Genomic DNA, 26,929 nt, shown 5'->3' with positions numbered 1-26,929 from the left:
TTACGGTTGTCTTTATTCAAATAAAAGTTTAGAAATAGTGTGTAAATCCTGAAAGGTTATGATAGTGATGGCAGGCAGGTCTTTATTGTTTCGTGTAACACTTACTGACCTCCATGCATTTCCAGCAGAGAGCTGAAGACAGCAGTAACTTTTACTCTTAGCTGCTGTCTGTTAAGGGATCAATGACCGTTCCCTCATTTGCTCTTTGTATGTACATTATGTGCTCCAGGCCCCTCAGCAGCTAGGTAGCCTTGCAGTGCATTTTCTGCAGCCTATTAATGCCTGTTTTGTACCAGAGAGTCCCCAGATGATGCCTCACAAGTGGAGATGTGAGCAGAGCCAGATGGATCTGCTGGGTATGCTATTGCTATGCTGTATCTTATATATGTGTGTATGTAGACCGTACTAGAAATGTCTGAATGACAAGATCTGTGAAATGATACCGCAGAAAGAAATGCTTGTTTTTCAGTTAAAGTCTGACTTTAGTATTGGTGTTTTGTTGGGTTTTTCTATAATAGGTTCTGTTTTCTCTTTATGGACCAGCCAACTATAGTCTATTTATGGTTAAAAAGCATTTTAGTGTGCACTTTGTGCAGATTCATGTTATTAAAAGTTAAGGAAATGGCAGTATTTTAAAGTATTGCCATGTGTTCAGTATGAAGCAGTGCAAGTTTATCAATTGGCAGTTTTATTAGCGGGACTTAGGGACTAGGCCATATGAGGAGAGGCTGAAGGAGCTGGGAATGTTCAGCCTGGAGAAGAGGAGGCTCAGGGGGGACCTCATTGCTCTCTATAACTTCCTTAAGGGAGGTTGTAGTGAGCTGGGGGTTGGCCTCTTCTCTCGTGTCATTAGTGATAGGACCAGAGGGAATGGCTTCAAGCTACAGCAGAGGAGATTCAGGCTGGACATGAGAAAGTATTACTTTTCAGAAAGGGTGGTCAGGCACTGGAATGGACTGCCCAGGAAGGTGGTGGAGTCACCGACCCTGGGGGTGTTCAAGGAAAGGCTGGATGTTGTGTTGAGGGACATGGTTTAGTGGGAGCTATTGGTGATAGGTAAACGGTTGGACTGGGTGATCTTTTAGGTCTTTTCCAACCTTGGTGATTCTATGATTCTATGACTTTTTTTAGCATATACCTATCTACTTTGAAACACTCCCTTTCTGGATGCTGGGAAGGCCTTGGTATTAACTGCTGAAGTATATTTCCAGAGTAAAGGAGCATTGCGATTTCTTCTGCATGATAAAATGAATGTGCAAAACAAGTAATGATTCATCAGCTATAATTACCTAGCAAAAAATATTAGTAAGGGGAGAACAAAGACTTGGTAAGTTAACACTGTTTTCCTTATAGAATTTACTTTGAAGTCTATGAATAATGCTCAAAATTTTTTATCTAGTTTCTCTATCAATTTCTTGGCATTTGATGTCACTTAACTTATATGTATACGATGATAAGGACTTTCAGAAATATTCTGGACAGCAAGAGTACTGCAGAGGCACTCAGATAACCTATTGAACAACAGAAACACAGAATTCTTGTATTTGAGATTTTCCTGTAATTTCTTTCAGGATTGCAGTAAAAATATATATGTTGAAAAAACATATTTACAATCAACATATTATTTCCTTCAATTTTACTATGTACCTACCTATTCCTAGGTCTGTAAGAAGTTTAGGTGTGGTGATTAAAGTTGTGAATGAACATATTTATCTTCCTTTAATGTAAATTTCAAAGTCAATTAGATGAAAAGATGATGTGGTATTTCAAAGGGGATAGTATGGAAACTATTTTTGTTAATGAGCTTGTAAAGAGTCCACATTATTGGAGTGATGCTTATTACCATAATAGAATCAAAACAGGAAGTCCTAGAAACAACAGCTCAAATGAGCTCATTTGGGGTCATATATAGATAGAATCACAGGATTGCTGAGATTGGAAAAGACCTCCCAGATCATCCATTTTGGCAATCCATCTACCACCAATATTTCCCCACTAAACCTTGTCCCTTAGTACAACATCTAAACGTTTATTGAACACGGTGACTTAAACAACTGCCTGAGCAGCCTGTTCTTGCATGTAACCACTCTTGTAGAGAAGTTTTTCCTAATATCCCACCTCAATCACCCCTGGCACAACTGGAGGGTATTCCCTTACTGCTAGTTAGGCAGGAGAAGAAGCTGACACCCACCTTACCACAATCTCCTTTCATCTAATTGTAGAGAGCAATAAGGTCTCCCCTAACTCTTTTTCTCCAGGCTAAACAATCCTAGTTCCCTCAGCTTCTCCTCCTAAGACTTGTGCTCCAGACCCCTTACAACTTTGTTGTCATTATGAATCAAAGCCTTATCAAGTGGAGCAAATATTGATCAGGAATGATGTAGCTAAACAGTGTAGTTCGGCATTTATATAATAATTTCTTTTTGAGTGACTTCCTTTCCCCCTACTCCCCCCTCCTTGCTTACAAATTGTGAAGCGTTGAAGCTAAGTTATCTTCCTGTGTTTCAACTTGGTTTTTCCTCCTTCCCCCACAGTAGATACCAGTTTCCTAAAACAGAGCACTTTGAAATCCTTCTCAAAGAAATAGAAAATATGCATGTAAGATCAGAAAATACATATCCTAAATTAATAATGAACTGTCATAACTGTGCATTACAGATGTAGGGCAGTAGTGATCACCACTATTATTTATTAAATAGAACAAGAAGAATGTTTCTCTAAAAACTGTTACATCTAGATAGATAGTGAAGGTGACAGAACGTACAGAAGCCTGAATGTAAGATGTGGCAAGCTGCGTGGTAGTTCCGTAGTTTTGGGTTTGAGGAAAAAGTTGTATTGGTTAGGTCCAGGATTGGAGTAAACGAGGTGGAAATAAATGACAGTAATAAGTTGACAAGTACACAGAAGGTGAAAAGATTAGAGCAAGCTGTTAATTAGAGCATGGGAGACATGTTTAAAACAGAAGAAAACGCAAAGTGCTTTCCTGACTTACATTGATTTGACTATATGCCTTCATCTATGTTTATTAAAGCTCTTCTCACTCACTCTTATCTCTGACTCATCCAAGTCGCCGTTTGTTTTCCAAAATTCAAAATTGGAAAGACAAGGCAGCAGCTGACTGGTGTAATTCAGGCATGGATTTTTGTCTTGGATGTTTTCACACATGAGAGTTAAAGGTGGTCTGAAATAAAGCGAGGCAGTGAAATTATTAGTTACTCAAATTAAAATATATCAAAGTTGTATTTAATTATGTTTCCTCTTCTGGAGGTCTAAGGTATAAGGCTAACCACATCTATTGGTGAGAGGAGAACTTTAATTTATTCCTTTTAAAGGTTTTAATTATTTGTACCTCTTTTATTGCACAGATTATCTGGATTTCAACTTCCATCATCTATCGTGAGCACAGGTTCTATCCTCACCCTCTGTTTCACCACAGACTTTGCTGTCAGTGCTCAAGGTTTCAAAGCTATCTATGAAGGTAAGAAGGATTTTCTTATTTGGTCTTTTACTTGGAATACATTTTTGATGCTGAAATGTTTCCATTTTCATTGTTTAGGGTTTGAATCATCATTGACAATTGCATAACCTTTTTTCTGGCAATATTTAAATGCTACTACATCGTGGACAAAGTCTTCATTTTGACATTTAATTCAATCTAACTAATACTTTAATTTCAGCTGGGATTTTTAATCAAATTTGTCAGGTTTCTAAAGCTGGATTAGGAAATGCTTACATTTAAATGGGTTTCTTGTTATTTCCTGAATTTCTTTTGACAGCTTCTTTAGGCGGTGCCTGACTAGAGGGGTTTGATGATAAAAATGGAAAAAAAGAAGGATGTTAACTGGTCTTGAAAATCAATAGATAATCTTCTAGTGGTGAAAACTTGTATATATATGTATGTTCTATTCTGTGTATTCTTTTTGTTTGTCCTCCAAAACCAAAGCAATTCAAAGCCAGTTCTGTGGAAGATACTAGAGTACAGCAATGACTGCACAGTTCTGGGAGGAAAAATAAGTCAAAATATTTCATATCTTTTAGTGTTAACCAAGAGTTATGCTCATAAAATTGGACTGGATCAGTTTTTGTAACGTGGTGACTTGTATAAAAAGTTTTGAGATCTGAAAACTTTGGGAAAATGATCAGATACAGTGGTATTAAGTCAGTTGCTTGTGCTTGGGTAGCGAGGATGGTTTGAGTGTAAGTTCAGAATTGTGTTTAAACTCTTGCGTGAATGTTAGCTTGGTTGTTTGTGCTTAATTTTCTGTACTTTTTTCCTGGTTGGGATTGGTTGCATATCAGTTTGTCTTTCCCTGGTATTTCTTCCCCTTTTGCTTATTCCTCTAAAGCTTTGTCAGCTGAATAGCAAGAATATCTCCATCTTTTTTTTGTTTGTTTGTTTATTTTTTTTTTTTTAAGTTTGGATGAGTGAGGGCTGTGGTGAAAGGCTAGGAAAGTTTAATATTTTTCAAGTTTTATTAGGTAAGTTGAGAAGGAACGTGGGTCATCAAACCAGCAACTGCTACCTCAGTCTGAAGCAGTCTGATGTTGCTTCCTACATAGATGTATCTTTCTCTTCTAGCAGTTGCATATGGTAATATACTTCATCCTTCTACGTGAGCTAAGCATGTTTTTCATATGGAAAAAGATGGTGAAGAATGCTAAAGGATGTCTCGACTGTCATCTTGGGAGCACATGCACAGAGCCACAGGCTGTAATATAATGACACTTCCTGCTGGCCTACTTTCTTGTAAAAACCACAGCAGGAAGATCTGTAATTAACAGCGACAGATAGCACCATTCTCTGGTTGAACAACATTGCCCCTTTTGAGATTTAATGGTGTAAATCTGGTGTTGTCCACAGGCTTTAAGTTGTCTTCAGAATATGACAGCCAACTCCCCAAGTACGGTGGATGTTATTTAACAGAGAGCATTGTAGTTTATGGACAAGCAGAGGGGGGTGTGTGGCTTGGGAAGGATTTGCAGTAGTGGGGTGTTAGGAGTTCATTTTCTGAAAATTCAGAGTGATTTCTGTATCAAACTCAACTGCTATAAGGGACAATAGATTCACTGAAAATGTATGGTTTATAAAAATCCTATAACTCTCCCTGACTACTCTTTTTATTTTTGCTACTATGCCATATGTAATTTTGTAAGTAGATAGGTGATCGGTCTCTGAGACAGCTGAATACAGCCCAGATGTTAATAGCCACTGCAAATCTTAATAGCTGCTCTGCTGGCTACCTATCCCTAAGCTAGTTTGCTTTTAGTAAAAGTATCTAGTTGTCTCTGATGTTAGCCTGCTCTTTATTCTTCTCTGGAGTAAATGAATTACTGCTCAGTTGGAAGCATTGGGAGGATTGAAGTGCTACTGATTGCTGCCATTTAAGATTTTGGGACATCATGGTTGTAACGATTTGAGAAAAGCAGTTTTAAACATCTTAATTGGAGGGAAGTTTTAACAGCATGTTAGCTGGCAGAGACAGCATGTTTAAAAAAATTTGTATATTTATAATGAAACCTAAGGGAGTGATTCATTTATTTTTTTTTTTTTTGTAACAGATTTTTGGATGGAAGGTAGAAGTGTACAAGATTAAAAAATAATTATTGAAACAGGGAAATGCCCTTATGTCCTGGGGTAAAGGCAGTCAAAGGAAACCTCCTGGTGTTGTACCACTTGTCTTACAGCAGTGGATGAAGCAGGTCTGAAAAATCCTAACTAATTAATTTGCATGAACTTGCCATATTCTGGGAGTCTGCAGAAGTGTTTTTTTTTTTTTTTTTTTAACACTTTTGATAGATCACTCTTTCACAGGCATAAGAAAACTTCATCTTATTAGGATTGCTATCTTCATGCATTCAAAAAATGTAACTGATAAGTATCTTCAAAGTTGGCTGTGCTACTGAGAGTCAGTACTTTTAATGTGATCATGTTGGGTGGCTTGACAGCAGTCCTTCCTGACAAACAGGAAAGATTCTCTGCTATGCTGAGCTTATGGCTCTCAGAGCAGAGGTGGTACTGTTGGGAGTCTTCTCCCTTTCTGTCTGAAAGATGCTCTTTTGAACTTACACTGTAGTGGCTGAGGTTAGGGCACTGAACCAGGAAAAAAGGTACATGAACCTCCTTTCAACAGCCTCTGAGGAAATACTCCAACACCCACTGCAGGGAGAGAGCACTGCATGCCATTGCCTGAGCTGAGATTCAATTTTATGTGTTCTAGTGAATATATTCCCAATTCCCTGCTTCCTGTGCAGAAATGAAATACTTGAGTCCTTTGTGTTTTTGCAATATGTAAAAACAATAAAGCTAGTGAAATCACTTACTAGTATCCTGAGCACTTGAATGTTATTTGAACCTATCTGATGCTGCCTGCTGTCATCCATATGCCACATGAATATTTATACTTAACGGAACCTGATTTTGCAGTAGTACTCCAGCAAGAGCCATCTATTAGTGTTAACAAGACACTGATGTAGCGAGGCAGTTGCTTGGATCATAGACTGAAATATAGGTTTCTTTACTTATCGTTACTGAAATCAGGTTTATAGATCCGCTTATAAGAGACTACTTTTAACTACAACATTGATAATACTGCAGTCTTTCTAAGTGCAGATGGGATGCTTGAATTATTCTTATTTTCTGACAACTTTCATCCTTGGGATTTTGAGACATATCACCATCAAAATATTTATACATTTCAGAAGTAGTAAGTTCAGTTCAACTAAACGGCTAAACAATTTATTGATGTTATTGTCACTTATGGGTAATAACTAAATCTAAGTCTAAAGATTTGGGAATTGAATTCTGTTTCTGTACTGTGTTTTTTGTTGGCAATGCCTTGCATTGTAAGAACATTATATTTAGCCTTTAGTGGGGAAAGTGAAGAACAGTAATATACTTGCAACGGGTACAATTTTCTTTAATTCCCTGTAAAAATCAATTTATTTCCTGTTTCTTGAGTGGAAACAGTGAACTATTTTTTTTAAGATGCTTTGAGTACAATAAATTTCAGCACAGTTGTATTGTTGTAGTAATTTTCTCTGGGAAAATCAGAAGTGTTCCTCTCATAAAGAACACTTGCGTATGGTTGGAAATAAAACAACAACAGCAAAAAATCCTCTTTGAAATGAGGGCAATATCTGAAATGTTTTGCACATGTATACTTGAAATAATGCATGGTAAAATGGTTATATAATCTTTTTAATACCAAAGTATTTTCTGCCATGTGTTTATTCAGGGAATGCAGCTGTTAAGAACACACCATTCTGAAAGTTGGGGAAACTTAATTCTTGGTACGCTGTAAGTCCTGTTCCAACAGCTCCACATGCTGGGGGTCCCAGGCCTGGACACAGTACTCCAGATGGGGCCTCTGGAGGGCAGAGAAAAGGGAAGCAGTGGTCTCTGTCTCCCTCTTGACTATCTCTTTTTTGACTTAACCCAGGATACCATTGACCTTCCAGGATATACTGCCTTCTGCTACTAAACACTAGATTGCCCTTAGCGATCACTGTCTCATTTTAGACTACCTTGATTTTGGTTGTTGCTGCTGTTTTTGTTTTTAAATAGATTTTGTAAGATGTATGTGTAGAGTTTGTGGACAGTGTTCAAGTCTGTTATAACTAGTTTGTTTAATGTGTGCTAGTACCTTTCCTTTGACCTCTGTTCTACAGTAGCAGATTTTCTTTGTCCAAGAAGGAACTCTAGCATTTCCCTCTATCTTACCTGCTATTAGGTTATACTGCCTTTTTTCTTTCGGTCTTTGAATTTTTGAAGCTTTCTGCTCACACGCAGCATTAACATTTATACTGGCAGTCATGTCTTCCTGCCTTATGGATCTTCCCTGAAGCTTTTAAAATTCTTTTCAGCATTAGCAGTAGAATATGCTGATACACTTCCACATTGAATTCTTTGAAGAATTTTTTTCCTCTTGATTCTTGTCCCTGAATGTTTGTCACTTGGTGTGCTTTTTATATTAATTATTTTGATTGAATATTTTTAAGTAGTTTTTTAAAAATCATTGAAACTCTTCCTCACCCAGGTTGGAGACAATAGCCTCTTGTAATGACACTATGAGTTCAGATAGTTATTTTGGCACTGTGGTTTTCCCATCAGCAAGGATGCAGTCAACATCCACAGGGCTTAAGCTAACATTCCTCCTTCACTCAGCTTCTCCAATAGGAGTCTATGACTCTATGATTCTATTCTATGGTTGGTTTGTTTGCTTTTCCTCCAGTACCCAAATATCTTTAGAGCCCTTTTCATAGAATCATAGAAGGACCACAGTGATCATCTAGATTCAACCCTCCTGCTATGTGCAGGGTCACCAACCACCAGACCAGGCTGCCCAGAGCCACATCCAGCCTGGCCTTGAATGCCTCCAGGGATGGGGCATCCACAGCCTCCTTGGGCAACCTGTTCCAGTGCGTCACCACCCTCTGTGTGAAAACCTTCCTCCTAACATCTAACCTAAACCTCCCGTCTCAGTTTAAAACCATTCCCCCTTGTCCTGTCACTATCAACACATGTAAACAACGGTTCCCCCTTCTGTTTATGCACTCTCTTCAAGTACTGGAAGGCCACAATGAGGTCTCCCTGGAGCCTTCTCTTCTCCAAGCTAAATGATCCCAGTTCCCTCAACCTCTCCTCACAGGAGAGGTGCTCCAGTCCTCTGATCATTTTAGTGACCCTCCTCTGGACTTGTTCCAAGAGCTCCACATCCTTCCTGTACTGGGGGCCCCAGGCCTGGATGCAGTACTGCAGACAGGGTCTCACAAGAGCTGAGTAGAGGGGGACAATCATCTCCCTCTCCCTGCTGGCCACCCCTTTGTTAATGCAGCCCAGAACACAGTTGGCCTTCCAGGCTGCAAGTGCACACTGCTGGCTTGTGTCCAACTTCTTGTTCACCAGGACCAGTGTATGGGAACTGCTGAGTTATGGCCTGAACCTCTGATTGTTCACCTGAGGTGAGCAATGAGTCAGCCTTGGGAGCACAAGTGAAGGCAATTGACCTGTGCTGCTGGAAGGTGTGGAGCCTGGCTCCACCTCTCCCAGACCCATTTAAGAGCTGGCTACCAGTGGGGAAGGATCTGTTCTGGAGGTCCACTCCACTGGAGTTTTGTAAGCAAGCCCAGGGTACGGGTAAGCATTCTATCTATGTTCTTTTTGTTATAATCTGCTTTGCCTAACTCTCTTGTTTATTTTGTAATTATAACATCTTAATATTCATTGATTGTACAACCTCCAAGTCCTTCTCTGCAGGGCTGCTCTCAAGGAGATCTTCCCCTGTTTGCATAAATACCTGAGATTGTCTCGACCCAAGTGCAGCATCCTGCACTTGGCCTTGTTGAACCTCATTAGGTTCACGTGGGCCCACTTCTCCAGCCTGTCCAGGTCCCTTTGGATGGCTTCCCTTCCTCCTACTGTGTTGGCTGTATGGCTCAGCTTGGTGTGATCTGCAAACTTTCTGAGGGTGGACTCAATTCCATCGTCTGTGTCGTTGATGACGATGTTGAAGAGCACTGGTCCCAAGTCTGAGCCTTTGGGTGCGTCACTCATGACTGGCCTCCCCCCTGACATAGAACCATTGATCACAACCCTTTGGCTGTGTCCAGCCAACCAGTTCTTAATCCACTGAACGGTTCATCCTTCAAATCCATAACCTCTGTGGTTTAGAGAGAAGGATGTGGTGAGGAACCATGTCAAAGGCTTTGCAACGGTCCCGGTAGATGACATCTGTTGCCCTTCCCCTGTCCACTGATGCTGTCACTGTATCTAAGAGTGACTTTTCTAAGAGTTTAACTCTTTTTCACGGGGCTGCTAAACAACAGGGTTTTCCTGCTAAACTACTTATGGGTCTGTATTAATAGCCGTAGAGTTTTTGAAACAAACTATCCTGCATTGGTAAGAGTGGTCACTAATCCCTGGGAATAATCATGTTCAGGACATACTCCTTTATAGCACCTCAATAACATGAGGTAAATATCTCATACTGAGAGTGGGAAGTTAGGCAAGAGAGTGGGAGTTGGCAGGACAATTGACAAGACAACCAAATTTTATGCAATGTTGGTATGTAACTATCTCCTTTAGCTGTAAAATTAAGTAGTAATGGTTGAAAATCTGAGAGACTACTAAACTCTTCCTCATAGGTAGCATGATATCTGTAACTGTTCTCTAATGTGATTTTCAGAGAAAGTGCTATTTAAATTTAAGTCTTAGTTTAATCTTTTTAAAGGGGAAAGGCTCAGACTAGGTTTTTGTTTTAAATAGCATTTATTGGGTAGTGAAAGCAAAACTACTGGTACTACAGTAAAATAGCTTTTGTTTTCTTGTGAAAGCATTCTTGCAGATACACATCTTGCATTGTGGTTAACCATAGGTTGTTTTTGGCCATAACATCTATTAACAGGCTAATGTATTTGCTTTTCTGTTTTTGTGTCTTGCTTACTCTTTTTGTGGTTATCTTCTCGAAGTGACATCAGTGTCAAAGCATTGGAACTGTTTGTTTTTGGACATGAAGTAAATTGAAAGTTTTAAATAATTAAATACAGGTTGAAATGGGATCTGTTTAAGCTGAAATTTGAAGTTCCATCTCTTTGGAGCGGAAGTAATTGTTTTCTCTGAATGAAGTTGAGTACAAGTTTTCTTAATAAATTCAGATGACCAATAGTGACAGCAGTGCTTGCACAGAAAAATAAAAAAAAAAAATAAAAAAAAAATTCTCTTTTAAAACTTCCTTAAAAGTAAAAATTTTTGGAAGGATACAGTCTGAATTGCTGTTAATGATGTCATGAAGGAATCCTAGGGCAGTTAAAAAATAAAACCGATGCTTTTGGATCAGCCTATGGCATAATGTGTGTTAGCATAATTTTGGGGCAGGAAAGTCTTTGTTGTATGTAACTCCTCTTAGCTAATATAGAGTAATGACTTAGTTGTCAGAAGTGTTCACTTCTGTTGTAACAGCTGTAGAAGAGTATCTTTAATGCATGTGTATTCAGAGAACAAAAGAGTGTAAGTTTTTCTGTGAGGAGGAGCAGGTAAATTAAAAAAAAAAAGCCTGTTTGTGTATTGAAGAGTGTGAGTTGATCTAAAATACATGTGCACAGATCTGAAAAATACTTGAAATAATAAATCTGAGTAACTGAAGCTGTTATGTAAAGGCAGGTACTTGTCTGCTCTTTCCCATCTCATATGAATCAATATTTTTTACAGAGAAGAAGTGATAACTGTATTTAAAACAACTGTACTCCATACCTTCCTTTGTTAATACAAATTACAGGGAAGAAGTGGAAATTCATTTTTCTTGTTTAAAATTAAAAAACAGAAAACCAATAAAACAATTTCCTTGCAGCAGTGCTTGAAGGACCGGAGGTCAGAAATCTGGATTATTATTTCCTGGGCTGCTGAGGGCAGAAATGTGGGAACTTGAAGTTCTAAGAATTTCTTTCCTGGGAAGAAGTGTGCAATGAAACTTAATATGATTGAATAAGTCCTACTTGAATTGACAGAAAATAAAATGAAATTCTGTAGAACTTGCTATCAATCAATGATTTTTTTTTTGATATCCTAAAGGAAAGAAGAATTCTGTAGGAAAGTTTGCTTGCTATGTTATTCCACTGTTGAGCTATTCCTGCTGTATTATGCTTTACAGCTTGAGTAGCTCAATCTTTAATGTAAAGACAGCCTTTGTGTTGCTATTAGCTGTTGAACAGGGGATTACATGATTTAAGATGTTTTTGGAACTGTCTTTTTGACTGCCTCTGATTATGGAAGAAGACATTTTTGTGCCTTCTAGTGACTTATTGATCCTTATAAAAATTACTGTTGATTCTTACACAAAGGGCAGTAACAAACTTGGTGCTGATGGTAATTATTTAATGGAGTTGTAAGCCTGCCTCCTAAAAACTTGTTCTCCTATTTAGGATCACAAATGCAATAGCAAAATGATCTCAGAGCAGTGGGCTTATTAGAGCAACTGATCACTGAGTAATAACGTCAAAACTCTCATAATTCTGAAATAGTGTTGGATTTTATTTTTTAATTCAGCAAAATAAGTAATGTATGGAATATGTTTTCTCAAAGTACTTTTCTAAAACAAGTCATGCAGCATGACTCAACATAACTGGCATTTTTGCTTCTTCCATTTTACAGCCAAATAGGATTTGGGGGAATAATTTTTCGTGTTCATAGCCTTACAATTTAACTAGAGATAAGATTTCAGTTAAGCAGCCTGTATCTCAGTCCAATCCTTACCTCAAATTTCTTGTAAACAGTGACTTTACTAAAAACCAAGATATCACTATCAAGAAAGGTTGCTGGTTACATAAGCTGCCTATATTCTGCTCATGTTTAATTTTTCCTGAAATTTACGTTATTTGTCAAGAAGGTTGTTTTCTTTGACTGTTACAAAGTAGGAAAAGTTGAGCTGAGAATTTCCGTCTTGGAAAATAAATGTTTTCAGCCATAGTTATCTGATTTCCAGTTTGCAATAGAGCCTCTTTTTGAGCTTATTTTTCTTCTTTATATAAACTGAGCTTTTAATTCTAGATGCAATTTCTGACTTAAAAAAAAAAAAAAAAAAGTCTCTGCATGTTGCTGACCACTTTGTACTTGTTTACACTTGCTCTACAGCCCTACTTGATGTGACAAGGATGGCTTATGGCTTTTGTGTCTTCTCTTGTTTAGAAAAAAAATTAGTATCAGTTTCATCTGGAAACACTGCCTGCACATTTTTATTCCTTTTAAACTGACAGTATTTAGACTTTTGCAGAGTGAAATAATTTTCAAAATAAAACCTTTGGGTTGGGAGGCCAGAAAATAAAACCTTGGCTTTGTTACCTTATGGAAGCCAGCAGCCATTATCCTGATTAATTAAATGCAACATAATCTATTACTGCAGCTGATTGTTATATAATACAGCTACACACCTTGCTTTTCATCTTCTGTTATACAGCTTTAAACTATTAATAATTGTACTTGAAATTACTTTATTTATATCTCATATATTGAGGGCTGCATTTGCATAGTCTTTTATGTTTTCCTTCTGTAATTGGAATAATAAAGCACATAACTAAAACTTCTCAATGAAGGACACTCAAAACAAGCATGTCTGAATTTTGACTAAAGCACTGATCTTGCTCAGTAATGAATCAAGTAGCTGGTATGCCACATGCCTGTTCAGTGTGGAGAAGAGGACTAGGTTGGCAGTAGTATATTTAAAGTTAGCGCTACGTTTTGACTGATATTTAAGAATTGTTAAAACCCTTATATAGTATTCACCTTCTGTATGTTGGAGGCCAAAGCTGTCATACAGTATTACTGGACCACTGTGTATATTGGCTGTGTGAATATCAATTATTTAATCACCCAAATAACGTCATTCATTTCATTAAGTATACTTAATTGCTATAAATGAGGTGGCAAAACTTCCCTGAGTACTTTGTTATTATGTATTTTTTATTGTCATCCTCTAACACCAACTTAAAACACTCTGAAATCTTTCATTCTGTATATATCGAAAGACTCCCTGACAACTGTATTTCATTATTCATGCATGATAGATTTCTAAGATATCTTGCCTTAAGGTTCTTCGAAGCTGGCTTATTGGATTGACCTGAAAAGTGCCATGAGAGGTATAGAAGGCTACACAATCTTCTTGACTTTTAGATCTCTGCTTTCCTTATGCTTGTTTAACAGGACAAGGCACATCTGTGTGGTGTCAGTGGATAATAAAAACAAAATCATAAGAATGTTAAACCAGCAGATTTGGATGTACTGAATCTTGTGTGTGTGTAAAACCAAGTAATGTTATTTGCTATAATTAATCTTAAATACCTAATCATTATTAATCCAGATCAAGCTTAAAAGAAAAAGAAAAATTATGAACAGCAGTGCAGTTAAAGAAATGTGCACACATACATGTTATGTTCTGCTTTATTTTCTAGTGTTATGCTCACCATCTTTGCTCATCTGGTTCCTCTAGTTTCTTCTTTGTCACTTTACAGTGCAGTTGAGGTCGTTTTTGTGCACTTGCAAAATTTTATACCTTTCTTCAGTGCTCTGCATTTCCATGCTGTGTCTGTATCTTCTTCTGTATCTTATGCATGTTGGATGTTGCTACTTTGTTGTCTTTGATACTCCTAAAACCAATTTTGTTGGGGGTCTTTATTTCTTTAACCTCTAAAAGTTGTTTGTATCTGTGGAGTTTCCAGAGCCAAGTCCTTTCTTCCTCTCTTCATGTACTTCCCAGTGCTGCCTCCTGCATCTCCACTTCTCAAAGCCTCTGCAGTCAAAACAGGCCTTTAATTTCCTTTAAACTATAATTGTGTTCACTTTGCACAGAATAACTGTTTGATACAAGTATCTATATAAAACAATGCAACCATAGCGGGAGGGAGGGAGGTAGATGTTAGCCTTAGACATCTGGTCAATTAAAGAAATTACTGTCGTAGCTAAACCAAATGAAATAATGCTGCAGGCAAGTTGGGAGAAGTTTAGACAGGGCAAGACTGACCATAGTAAGCCTCAGCTTTGATTAGAAACACCGGCTCACACAGATGTATTGTTACAAAACATTGCATGCACAAATCAGTTTCTTCCCCTAATAAAGATTAGCTTTGCAACGTTTTTGTGATTTAGTTAAAGCTTCCATTATAATCTGAGCAATGAAATGAAGTTTGCTCAGTGTTTTGTTGGCAGTTGGGGTGGACCTGAGTATCCCGCCTTCCTGGTAGTCAGCTATAGAGCTAGCCATTAGCTATAATCATTAAATATTTTCAGAAGGCAATTAATGTGAGGTGCCTGTGTTAACATGAGGTGAATCACATTGAAGCAGAGGTGTCTGTCTGCTTGTGATAACTTTGCAATGAAATCTGAGAGGCTAACTTACTTGTCTTCAAGTTGAGCATTTTAATGTAAGGTTTAGATCACGTGTCTTGCTTGACAGAAAGTCAACATTTAAACTGAAAGGAATTTCAGTAGAAAAGCATGCCTCATCTCTATGGAAATCACTGATTACATTTCAAATTTTATTTAATTAAGAATGTTATCTTCTTAGATTGTCTTTAGTCTACGTATTTGTGTTCTTTGAATCTTTAAAAATCTTTCACTTTGGAGACTGACACAAAGTCATGAGATATTCTAAAACAAAGTGGCACAGTCTCTCCCTCCCACTCCTGTTCTGAGATGAAAAACTGTTTTTGGAAGAAGAAGCTTATGATAAAATGAAGCTTTCTGCTGTTAAATGTGAGAAATTTGCCTTGTTTGTTAAAAGATGCAGTCAACTTAAATTGTGCTCTGTGATGCAGCTTTCCATGGTCAGCAGAGAAATATTTGACCAAATGTCCTCCTTGACTTCATTAGATGACTGTAGGCATCAGCAGGCAGGAAGTTGAATTGCGTCCTGCATTCTGTTAATTGAAGTAAGCTTTAAAACTGAATAGCAGTAAGAGGGGGGGTTGCATTCATCTTTTATTCATTCTGATACAGTGTAGCCATATAGAGATTTTTTTTTTTTTTTAAAGAATATCTTCCTTAATTTTTAAAATTTTATCCTGCAGGTTTTATTTTAAAATATCAATTGCAAGAAAGCACTGAGAAGCTGCATTTTGGGGGGGAGGGTAAGGAATAAGGCAGTGGGTGATTGGACAGCTGTTGTGTGTAGGATACTGAAGCTCTATGCTGTCACTTCAGCTCTGCTGTAGGAGTTTAGCAAATGGCAACATTAATGCACAGAACCAAATTGGAACATATTTCAGTACTGTGCATGTGATCAGGCTTCATCTTGGCAAAGAAACAGTTTTTCCAGCATTATTTTTAATTTTCTTAGCCCTTAAAATTTTTCACAGTTGGCCAAATCCTATCCACGAGCCACCATTTCCAGACTTGCATGATGAAATTTGCATGCAAAATTGACCATTGAAATATTCCTTTAAATTGGGGGGGAGAGGGAGGGGGAGGAGGGGAAGAAAACCAACAAGCATGATACCCTCAAAACAGCATGAAGCCCTGAGGTATGAAATGAATTCGATGTATGAACAGATTGTACAGAGTGGTGAGACTACCTGAATTCTATCATAACTGCAAGTTTTAAAGATAATACTTTGCTACACTCACTGCACGCTCATAGGTAGTAGGCTTTTTCATTCTTGACATGTGCCTTTTAAAATAAAATTAAGAAACAAAAGCCACAATATTACTCTGCTATTATGTGTGTTGCAAAATTAGATGTCATAACCACTTCTTAAAGAATGAACGTTTTTTGCAGTGCTTGGCTCATGCTCCAGAACTTCCAAGTCTTCCAGTCGCTTTAGCTGCCCCTAATTTCTTGATTATTTTTAAGAGTTAGTTTATAACTAACATAGAGACTAAATTGTTTCATTTAAAGATAAGAGTTATAAAGGCAATTTGACATTCATTTTGGATTCTCTTCATTATTGTTTGTGAGAGATGAGGAAGTGTAAGTGGGAAAAGAAAATACACTCCTTGTAGGCTTATTAATTCAAGCTTTTCTTCATGGAATTTCACTATCAATTTAAAAATCAGTTACACAGATATTTATTCCTTGTTCAAGAAATGCTTTTAACAGCTCTAAACACTGAACACATTTACTGGTTTTGTTTTTGGAAGCAATGAAATTGATTCTGTTTCCAGCAAGCTTTGAGCTTTAAATGTTGCAAAATGTTCATTCAGAAATGAGAATTAGCAGTGGTATCTCAAATCCTAAACCCACTGATTCACTGAAGCAAAGGGAGGGAATACATGATGTACGTTGGTTGTTCCAAAAATAATGCCTCCTATATATTTATATGGAAACTGTAACAGGTAGAATGAAATAACACAATTTGGTAGAGCAAGTTACCAACTACAATTTTTTTTTTTTTTTTTTTTTTTTTTTTTTTGAGCAATCTCCACAATTAGCTATGCATTTTTTGCATATCATCACCTAGTGATGAGTAAGGACCTGGGTGCTGTGCTCTTTAAAATTCTGCAACAGTTAAGTGACCCACTGTTTCACAGCTGCTGTGATAGCATTGTTGTTACAAAAACATTGTCCATGCAGTCCATCTTCTTTAGCAATGTCAGCCAAATTAAGTTCTTGGCAGGCCTTTGTTTTTCTCATTTTCTCTTTGTGTGTCCTAGCAACTTCCTTGTACTCTCTTCTGCTGTTGGCTGACACCTTTTACAAAAATGGTGGACCCCTTCCTGGACCCCTTTGCCCTTCAGGTCTGACTTCCAAAAGATTCTCCCACCCAACATCCTAAACAATTCAGTCTGCCCTTCCTAAGTTTAAGGCAGCAGTTTTCCTGACCTCTCCTGACTTCACCAAAAGTAGAGAACTCTGTTCTTTTGCGGTCACTACGTCCATGACAGCTTCTCACCATCACATCTCCCACCGTTCCTTTTCTGTTTGTAGACAGCAAGTCTAATGGGGTGTTTGCCCTGATAAACTCTCTTACCAGTTGTGTCAGGAAGTTCTCTTCCACACACTCCAGGATCCTCCTGCACTACTTCCTCTTCTGGGCTGGATTGTATTTCCAGTAAATGCTGGGTAATTTGAAGTCCCCTACAAGAACAAGGGCTAGCAATTTCTGTCAGCTGCTTATAGAATGCTTCATCTGTCACTTCATTCCGGGTGAGAGATTTGTAATAAAGTCACACCTTGTAAGTCTTCCCCTTGTTCCTCATCCATAAGGACTTTATCTTATTCCCAGTATTGAGTTTTACAGTGTCAAAACACTCCCTAACATAGGAAGCCACCCCCCTGCATCGTCTTCATTGCATATTCCTTCTAAAGAACTTATAGCACTCCAGCTGTGGGATTGATCCCACCATATTTTTGTGATGGTGACTAAGTCATAGTTTTCCTCCTGTACAGTGGATTCTAGTTATTGCTTTTTGTTGCCCATGATGCGTGCATTGGTGTAGATGCACTTCAACTGATCTCACTCCCAGCCTTGGCATGCTCTCCTTAGGCTCATTTCTGGTGAGTCTGGTTTGATTTTCTTCCTCCTTCAAACCTAGTTTAAAGGCCCAGTGAGGCCTGCCAGCTCCTGGGCTAGAATCCTTTCTGAGACAGGTGGATTCTCATATATCACCAGCAGGTCTGACACTGAAAAAAACTGTCCTATGATTTAAAAAGCATAAAAACCTTAATTCCTGCAATGGCACCAGTCAGGAATATATTGATCAGGTGGGTTTTTCTTCTCAGTGTCTTCTGCTGAACTGATAGAGGAAAACACCTCCTCAGCTTCCACTCCTTCAGCTAATTTCCTCAGTGCCATAAAGTCCAATTTGATAGACCCAGGACTTCTCCATATACTGACTTGAGCTACCAGAATTCGGTGGTGTAAATCATCATACATAAATATTTATAATTATTTTAGAACACTACAAAGAGTAAGAAAACATGATTTTATTAGAGCAGGTAGTAAGTGGAAAATAATTATAGCACGTTGGTACAGTGGGATGTTTAAAAATATATTTACAAAGCTATGTTACCCTACTGTACAGCACAGCAATTTGAAATGAGTCACACCAAAAAGATCAGCATTGCTGCATGAACCAATACAAGTGAGGAAATCAATAAGGGAAGAAGAAAAAACACTGAGGTGTGACATGTGGGAACTTAATTTAGACTATTTTTCCTGTTTAGGTTATTTGAAAATTTTCACTCTTTGAAATCCTACCTTGTTTAGAGTCATAATTTCTGATGTTAAAGTAGGAAATATTTAAATTTAATGAAATATATGAAATAATGAAATTTCAATATATTGAAATATGAGTAAATTTGGTAAGCAAAGCCTAGGGAGTTTTCCATCATAATTTAGACAGTTTCTAGGAGAATGAAATTTACTTTTATGTTAATTTGACCCACACAATAATATAAGTCAGCTTATCTGATTGGACAGATAAGCTGCATTAAGCAAGGTTGAATCTCATTGTCCCGATGTTAATCTTTGTTTAAAATCATGTATGCTTGAGTTGGCTGATAGGCAAGTTGCTCTACCACTGAAGTTTTCTTTCTACTGCCCTTGTAACTACATCCAACCTGAGCATAACTCAGTTTAATTTTCGGGTGAAAGATGACAAATGCTGTAACATACTAGTTCCAGTGAAGCCTTAACTACTTATACCACAGAATTTTAGGTTAAAAAGGGAAAAATGTGTGCAACAGATTGCCTGCTCCTTGGATGTGCTAAATAGAATGAAATGAGTGTGAATTTTAAATATGAAGAACTGGAGAGAAAAAAAAATCTCCCATTTTATCTGCCGTCCTCATGCATCAGCTCTGTACCCATGCTATCAGGTTTTACCTGCAGCCTTAACCCTCTGGTGAACAGGAATCAGGCAGTATGCACACAGGTGTAACACAAATTCCCTCTCATCTCAACATTCTCTAATATAAGTTCTTCAGCTCTGCATATTGCCAGTTTACTTATGTGACTGTTGAAGCAGAAGCCTTGTTTGACATTAAGTTATTGAAGCAGGAAGGCTTTATTCCAAGGTTAACCCGAAGCAAGTCAGTTGTTAACAATGAAGTCTGGTCAAGGTGGAGAGAAAAAATCGTGACTGCCACAAAAAATACTATAAAAGCTTATCCCTGTGCTCCGGGGGAGAGAATTTGTCACTATGTGTAACAGCACCATCTGCTGACTGCTGCCATAACACCTGCGTGCTTCCTTCTAAGCATAGTATGTATGTGCATATTCAAAGCATTGCTTGTACTCTGAATTTTTGTCCTGCTTGAAGTTTTAGCCTTCTTTTCCCCTTTTAATGTTGTGAATTGTGAATGTAAAATTTGAATTATTTTAAACAATAATTTTTTCTTATAGCTTAGTTTATAATGAGAAACTATAAACTATTCCTTAAAAAGAAAATAGTTAAAAAGAGGCAGGTTACACCTTTTGAATACTTTCTCAAGAAGGAAATACTTTCTAAAACATACAATATAACTGGTAAGGTCCTATATGCTTTAGAAAGTGCTATTAAAGTCTTTACTGGACAGAGAAAATTACTGAATCTGACTTTTGGTGAATATTTCTTTAGAGTAGCAATGTGAATCAGCAGCTTATGGATCTGCAAAAGTAGCCTCTAAGATGCTTTGCTCTCTCATCATCTTCTCTTTCTCCATAAATGCGCAAATAAATAAGTTGATTCTTATTAAAAATTTTTAAAATTCTTCTCAGTACCACCACAGGAGAAAAGGAAAATAGTGTTGTGTAAAATATATTGGAGTACTCAACTGTAACAAACATAAATTTAGACATGTGGAGACCTTTTATCTTGCAGCTGAATTATAAGATGATGCACCAGAAACTTCAAAAATTTGGGTGGAAAAAGGTAGTGCATGTTATTCCTAATTGGTACAGTCTCCTTTTCCTCAGGCCACACAATGACTTCCTTCATCCCTTATCTTTTGATTTTTTTAATGGCCACATGTAAAAACTGGGGCCTGCATTCCTATACATTTCTTATTTTTGACTTATTTATCCTTAGTTATCTCTGTTCATTTTATCCTCTTGCCTTCATATACAAGAAAATAAAGTTTGTGTTTATTATCTTTAGTATATTTGTATATCATTAGTATATCATGATATATGCACCATCCTTGAAAGGAGCCTGATAAGTAATAGCTGTAAAACAGATTTCTCTATACCTTAAATTTTGTATAAACTTAATTCTAATGATTTTATGTAGATTTTTTTTTTTTTTTTTTTGGTAAGCATATGGGCTTCATAGAAGACTATACATCTTTTATGATACTTAATTTGAATCACATAGAAAGACTACATTTTCAATAAAAAGTTATTTTAGTCTTAAAATTCATATTTCTTCTCCTGGTTATATCTTCTGTCAAAGATGTTGAAAAGACAAGCAGGGAGGTAAAGATGCTTGCTGTAAGCAATTGCATGGGCCATTAGTTAAAATGAGTGTTTAAATGGATAACTGATGCCCTTTCAGATTATAAACATAGGACTAAATTAGTAAAAGTGCATGATTCAGCACATTTATTTGTCATCACTTGTTTGATGTTCGACTCAGCTGAAATGTGAAAAATGGAAATCTGTTTAGTACTTTAATATGTCATTAAGTTCTGACCATATGATATTGTCTGTATTACACCTGACTTCTACTGGTATGCTAAAACATATATCATTCAGAGTAAGTAATATATTCTAAATTATGTTTAGGAAACAACTGCACAAATAGATTGAAATGCATTCTTCCCTTCTGTTAGTTCTCTTGCATACAAAGTAAAAAGACTGTATGCAGCCAAAGAAAAACACTGATAACGTTATATTAATAAAGAAATGAAGTCAGATTATTTGAACAATATTCTTTTTGCAAAAAGATTTGGAGTTTTGACCAAAACCTTTGTCTCTTATTGTTCTTCAGGCCTTCATATATTATTCATACAGTCATAGTTCAGGTATTTCTATTTTTGCAAACCTTCTCATGAATGCACGCTATAATAACAAAAATCACCCCTACTTTATACATTTTGGCCATTCATTTTATAGGGCCACTATGTGCTTACCTACAGAATGTGTCTATCTGGAGCAAATGTGTTCTCTATTAATATAACATTGTGATTATCACTGTAAAATCTTTGTCCTTGCTGTTTCTTCCTTCTGTTATTTTCCCCTAAATCTCTGCTGAAATTAGATAAATCATACATAAATATACTGTAGTGTTTTAGTAATTTTTTTTTGTTGGTTGGAATGTCTCTTCAGAAAAGCAGTTGAAAAAAATGTAATCTAAGGTTAGTTTGGTGATAATACTTGCATATTAAACCTAACGTGACAGCTATAAGAGATTAAAAATAATTAACATAGTGATTCAGTTTCTTTTCTAAAGTTAAAAAGGAAGAGCATTTTACATACAGTCTGAGAGGCCCTTACAGTTTGAATAACACAAAGAAAATGCTTGTGCAGCTGTTAATGTTTGGTTTGCATTCTAAAATATGATTAGGCTTTTTCTATGTTCCCTTCCACAATTAAAGAGGCCAGAAAGTAATGAGGCAGATGATGATCCTCCTTTCCTTGTACAGTAGCTTGCACAGCTAAATCAGGCCGTAGTGGAGGAGAATGCCTCTGCTCTAATGGAGGATTGCCCTTGAAATAACACAGAGTGCTAAATTTCAGATAGTGTTCTTTTGCCAGAGATTTCATAGCTCTTCTTCACCTCTCTATAAGTTGTTAAAAAGCAACAAAACGAGCTATGGTGAATTGGATATGTTGTACGTAGATACTAAAGAGGAACTAGATAGAACTCCTGTTAGACAAGTATGTGTAGATACTCAGAGTACTCTTTTCAAAGGGGTTAAATAATTTGCTATCTAAAGAAGTGATGGGCTGAGTGAAGTTCTAAAGTCTCTGCTGTAGGTTGAGCACTATTCATTAGCTTCTAAGCACCTATTGCATGTAGTTGCAACATTAAGGGGGCTGTAAGAACAAGATTCCAAGGTATCACCAGAAAGAGGGAAAGTGATGTGAAGAAAAATAAGCTCTTTAAGGATAGAGGTCAAAGAAAGGCAGTGGCAAAATTCCTTGCTGGCACAGAAGTAGTCTTTGCATGCATACTACATATTCAAAGGGAGACTGTCTAGAAAGCATTACCTTAGAAACTTAAAATGAATCACGAGTGAACATCCCCCCGCCTTTTACTGGGTGTGTAAGGGAAGAAACCAAACATTGCTCCAGGTAGCGATCTGAAAAAGGTGAGTAACTTCAAGAGTTCTGAATTTTATTTTTTTTTTTTTATGTGCTAGTAAGGGCTTAGGCTGAATTTTCCATCTCACTTCAGGCACGTGAAGAAATGTTTAGATTAAAAGAAGCAGAATGATTTAAGCAAAAATGTTAAGGGAAATATTTTTCCAGTCTTCACTGTAGAAAAAGATTGTGAAGAAGAAATAGATGTATTCATACAAGTAAAGAAGCAAGAACGATATAAAAAGAAAAAAAAGAAAAATTATGTTGGAAATCTTCAGGGAATAGAAAGCATAACTCAGATTTGGTGCATATTTAGTTATAAAGATCCTTACAGTTCTACTTTTGATTACTGTGATTCTTAAAAAAATAAATTCATTCTTGAAAACTATGCCATTAAGTAGCTGTTATTCTAAAGGTGTTGCACACGAATGGAGTTGTAGCAAGTTTAAGCTTATGTAGATATCAGACCTTCTATGATTCACTGTTCCTATTTGAATCGCTAGAACTTTCTTACACAATTCAGTGCTTTATTTGTACTGTAACTGTGAATTTTAATTACTATAGTGATACTTAGTTACACGAGGCTTCAAATTCAGAATAGAGTAGAATGATGAAAATTGTTTGAATGACCTTAGTTTTGCAGCTGAAATGTACTGAAATTCTAATTTTTAGTTGAATTTTCTACGGTTTAGTCATTGATATAAGTGTAAGCTAAGCTTAAGGAACAAGTGATGATGACGTACTTGCTAGATATTGTATTTACACAGTTAGCTGTGATTTCTTTGTTTAAAAATATTTTCTCTATTTTCTTTGTTTAAAAAAATATCTAGAATACTTACTTTTGAAAGCTATGTTATAAGCATGTTCTTGTTATCTCAGGTGTAGGATGTCGTAGATGACACAGAGTAAAAGCTTTGCTAGGGACTTTCTGCAATTACAAAGACATGTTAGGTGAGGAAAAAATTATCCAGAAGTTACAGACAATATTTTAATAATAAGTAAAATCTAACCTAATTTTAAAAACTCTTCTACTTGGTTAGGGTAACATAGAAAACTTCTGCTTGCTTTATTTCTGAAGGAGAGGATTTGAGCAACAGCATTGGCACGGGCTGCCCAGAGGCTGTGGAGTCTTCTCTTGGAGATCTTCCAAAATAGCCTAGACACTGTCCTGGGTACGCTGCTGTGGATGTCCCTGCTTGAGCAGGAGTTTGGTCAGAAGGACCAGAGGTATCTACCAACTTCAGTCATTCTGACATTCTATGGATCTGTAATTCAAAAAATGGAAATCAAATCTAATGCCTTGCATTTAAGCTTGCACAAAAGCTACTCCAATTTGCATATTGCAATAAGAAGATTGTCTTGGATAATGGTGGGTCACATTTAGCTGTGAAGGAACTGCTCTCCTTCCCTGGAGATATTCAAGACCCATCTATGTGCCTACTTGTGCAGCCTCCTGTAGGGGGCCTGCTTTGGCAGGGGGTTGGACTCAATGTTCTCTAAAGCTCCCTTCCAACCCCTACAGTTCTGTGATTCTGAGATATCATTTTGTGTAAGAAGCATTACTAGTACAATTCGGAATTCTGAATGTTTTATCCTAAAAACTGGACATTTCTTGCCCTACATTTTTTTTCTTATTGTTTTTATCTCATTCTTCAAACTCAGTTTTCTTAAGAAATTTGTGCCAATTTCTATAACTGAACTGAGATGACTTCTTGAAATATAATTTAACAAAGTGTTATGAACATATATTCCTGATACATCAAGTGCAAATGCACTGTTAATTGAAATCCACTTGCTTCAATTGCTCAGATGGCACATGGAATCTGAATTGAAATAAAGGTCTATAAACCCACGCAAATAAAGACTTCGGGGAAAAAGTAAACTGTTCAGCAAAATGTTCTGACTCATTTTTTGTGCTTCATACGCTGCAGCTGTACCAAACACTTGAGATAAATTGCATTGTTATTAAGTTGATCAATTAAGTATTAAATTTTCAAAAATAGTATTAACTTAATCTTGCTCCTACTAATGTCTGTAAAAGTTCTCATGGGGAATAATGGTTAGCACTTGTACTGAGCTTATTTGAAATTTACACTCTTAATCAGCTATTTTGTTTCTGTAGCAGCTATGCATTTGGATACATATAAGCAAATGTAGGTTACGGGGGTGGAAATTGTGCCTGCTAATGCAAAATCTTTTTCTCTCCTTAGGACTGTAACTTTTTCGTTTCAGTTTGGCGAATGATAACACTTGAAATATTGTGCAAGATAATACTGTTAATCACAGAATAAAAAGGAGAGAGCAGAACAAAAATGCTTTCTCACACTTTCCAGAAACAAGGTTCCAAAGAAATGAAAAATCTTCCTTACTCTTATTGTTCTTTTCATTCTAATGATAAAGCTATCTTAGAATAATGCTTAGAATAACACACACATCCTTTTTCTAACGTGTCTATTGAACATGCTTAATTAAAAGAAAAAAACTTTTTAATCAGTAGAGACTTCCACAATGTACTTGATTTAATAGTAAAAGAATGTGAAGAAGAAATTATTTTCTTCATGAAGATCCCTGAGCTAACATAGATTGATTATTCTACCATTGGTTTTCATACTATTTTTCCAATTAATTATGATAATGCTAATAAATGAAATCAACATAAACACTTGTTTTGACGTTTCAGAGGAGAAAGTTAATCAGCTAAAGCATTATTACAGCAGCAGTCATGAACTGAGATATAAAAGGTGTTTTCAAGGTTAAAAATATCCTTTGCAATCTCTGTGGTCTTGCTCTACTATCAACATCACGTGATGCCTTAATTAAACAACTTTTTTTTTCTTGTTCTCTAAATGATGCAAATGTTTAGGAACCTGTTTGCTATAGCATACTGCTTCTCCCTTTGTAAACTGAGATGAGTTCTTCCACATTCTTCATTTTAAATTTGAAAAATGTCTGAGTTTGTGTTAAAATAGTGTAAGTCTCTTACTTCTGCAGCAGCACTTTTCATATATGTTTAATAAATAGTATAGTTAATTCAGTAGTGAACATGACCCTGCTCCGCTGGGAGAAGTGATGCAATTATGTGATCATGAAGTTTGCATCAGAGGGCAGCATGGGGCTTCAGACAAAATAACTTTACTTTCCCAATATTGTTTATGGAGTGTGACAGAAAGCAAAAATGTAAAGAATTCTGAAGAGTTTTGTTCATACATTGAGTTAATTTAGCTAGTATAAAAGATGGTCAAACTTGTTTTGACTGCTCTGAAACTTGGTAAATTCAGAGCTTATGGCAAGAGTAGTGGGAAATGATTTTAAGTTGAGTGAGGGAAGATTTAGGTTATGTGTCAGGGGGAAGTTCTTTACTATGACAGTGGTGAAGTGCTGGAACAGACTGCCCAGAGAAGTTGTGGATGCCCTGTCCCTGGAGGTGTTCAAGGCCACATTGGATGGGGCTTTATGCAGCCTGGTCTAGTATTAAATGGGGAGGTTTGTGGCCCTGCATGTGGCAGGGGGGTTGGAGATGATCTTAGTGTGATCTTAGTGATCCAACCCTGGCCATTCTGTGATTCTGTGAAGTTATGTCTAAAATTTCATGACTACCACATAGTTCTACTGAAAAAAAGCCCACCAAAACAGTTCCATGGTTTTCTTGTAAGCATTGGCACCTGTATGTCTGACATATGTGTTGCTTATTCTTTTGTTATGAGTTGAACAGATTCTGTTTAATCTTTTTCACAAAAACTTCATTATTCCTCTGCTACTCTCTAAAAGACTTCGAAATTATTTTTGTTCATTTGGCTTCCTGAGTGTCACCTTGTTAAAGAATGTGAATTCTTCTATGAGACATACAGTTTGCTTTTGCAACTGGGAAGTTCTGATTTATGATGCCTTTTACTAGACTAATTTCAGTACATCTTCCATCATATTCAAAATCCTTAGTGATGCCATATTACACTCAATTTATGCATCTCTGTGTTACTAGAAATATAATAATAAGTGTGCCTTATTTGGCATAATTTGTAAGCTGCAGTGAGGATTTTTTTTCCTTCCTACATATAAAAAGATTTCCATACTAAGGAAGGTATAATACCTTATTTACACAAATTGCTTGTCTGAGTGTTGGTGAAGAATGTGACTCATTTCAGCTGACAGTTAACCATCTAGACTGTGTTTCAGTGCAAAACTTACATCTAAATGTGATTGTCTGACTATGCATGCCTTATTG

The 26,929-nt window shown here is 36.8% G+C and overlaps 1 protein-coding gene across 1 annotated transcript in view; it reads left to right on the top strand.

Annotated features, from left to right (window-relative positions):
* Positions 1-26,929, top strand: part of CSMD1 (CUB and Sushi multiple domains 1) — a 990,707-nt gene that overhangs the window by 332,625 nt on the left and 631,153 nt on the right. Inside the window, exon 3 of the mRNA XM_042877582.1 lies at positions 3,366-3,478. Within this exon, the coding sequence (XP_042733516.1) occupies positions 3,366-3,478 (113 nt within the window). The remainder of the gene's footprint in view (positions 1-3,365; positions 3,479-26,929) is intronic.

Source organism: Lagopus leucura, unplaced genomic scaffold, assembly GCF_019238085.1.
Source record: "Lagopus leucura isolate 7727_CA_CO unplaced genomic scaffold, USGS_WTPT01 Super-Scaffold_73, whole genome shotgun sequence".
NCBI classification, from domain to species: domain Eukaryota; kingdom Metazoa; phylum Chordata; class Aves; order Galliformes; family Phasianidae; genus Lagopus; species Lagopus leucura.
Note: the sequence above shows the minus strand (reverse complement) of the source record. Positions and strands in the feature narration are given on the sequence as shown.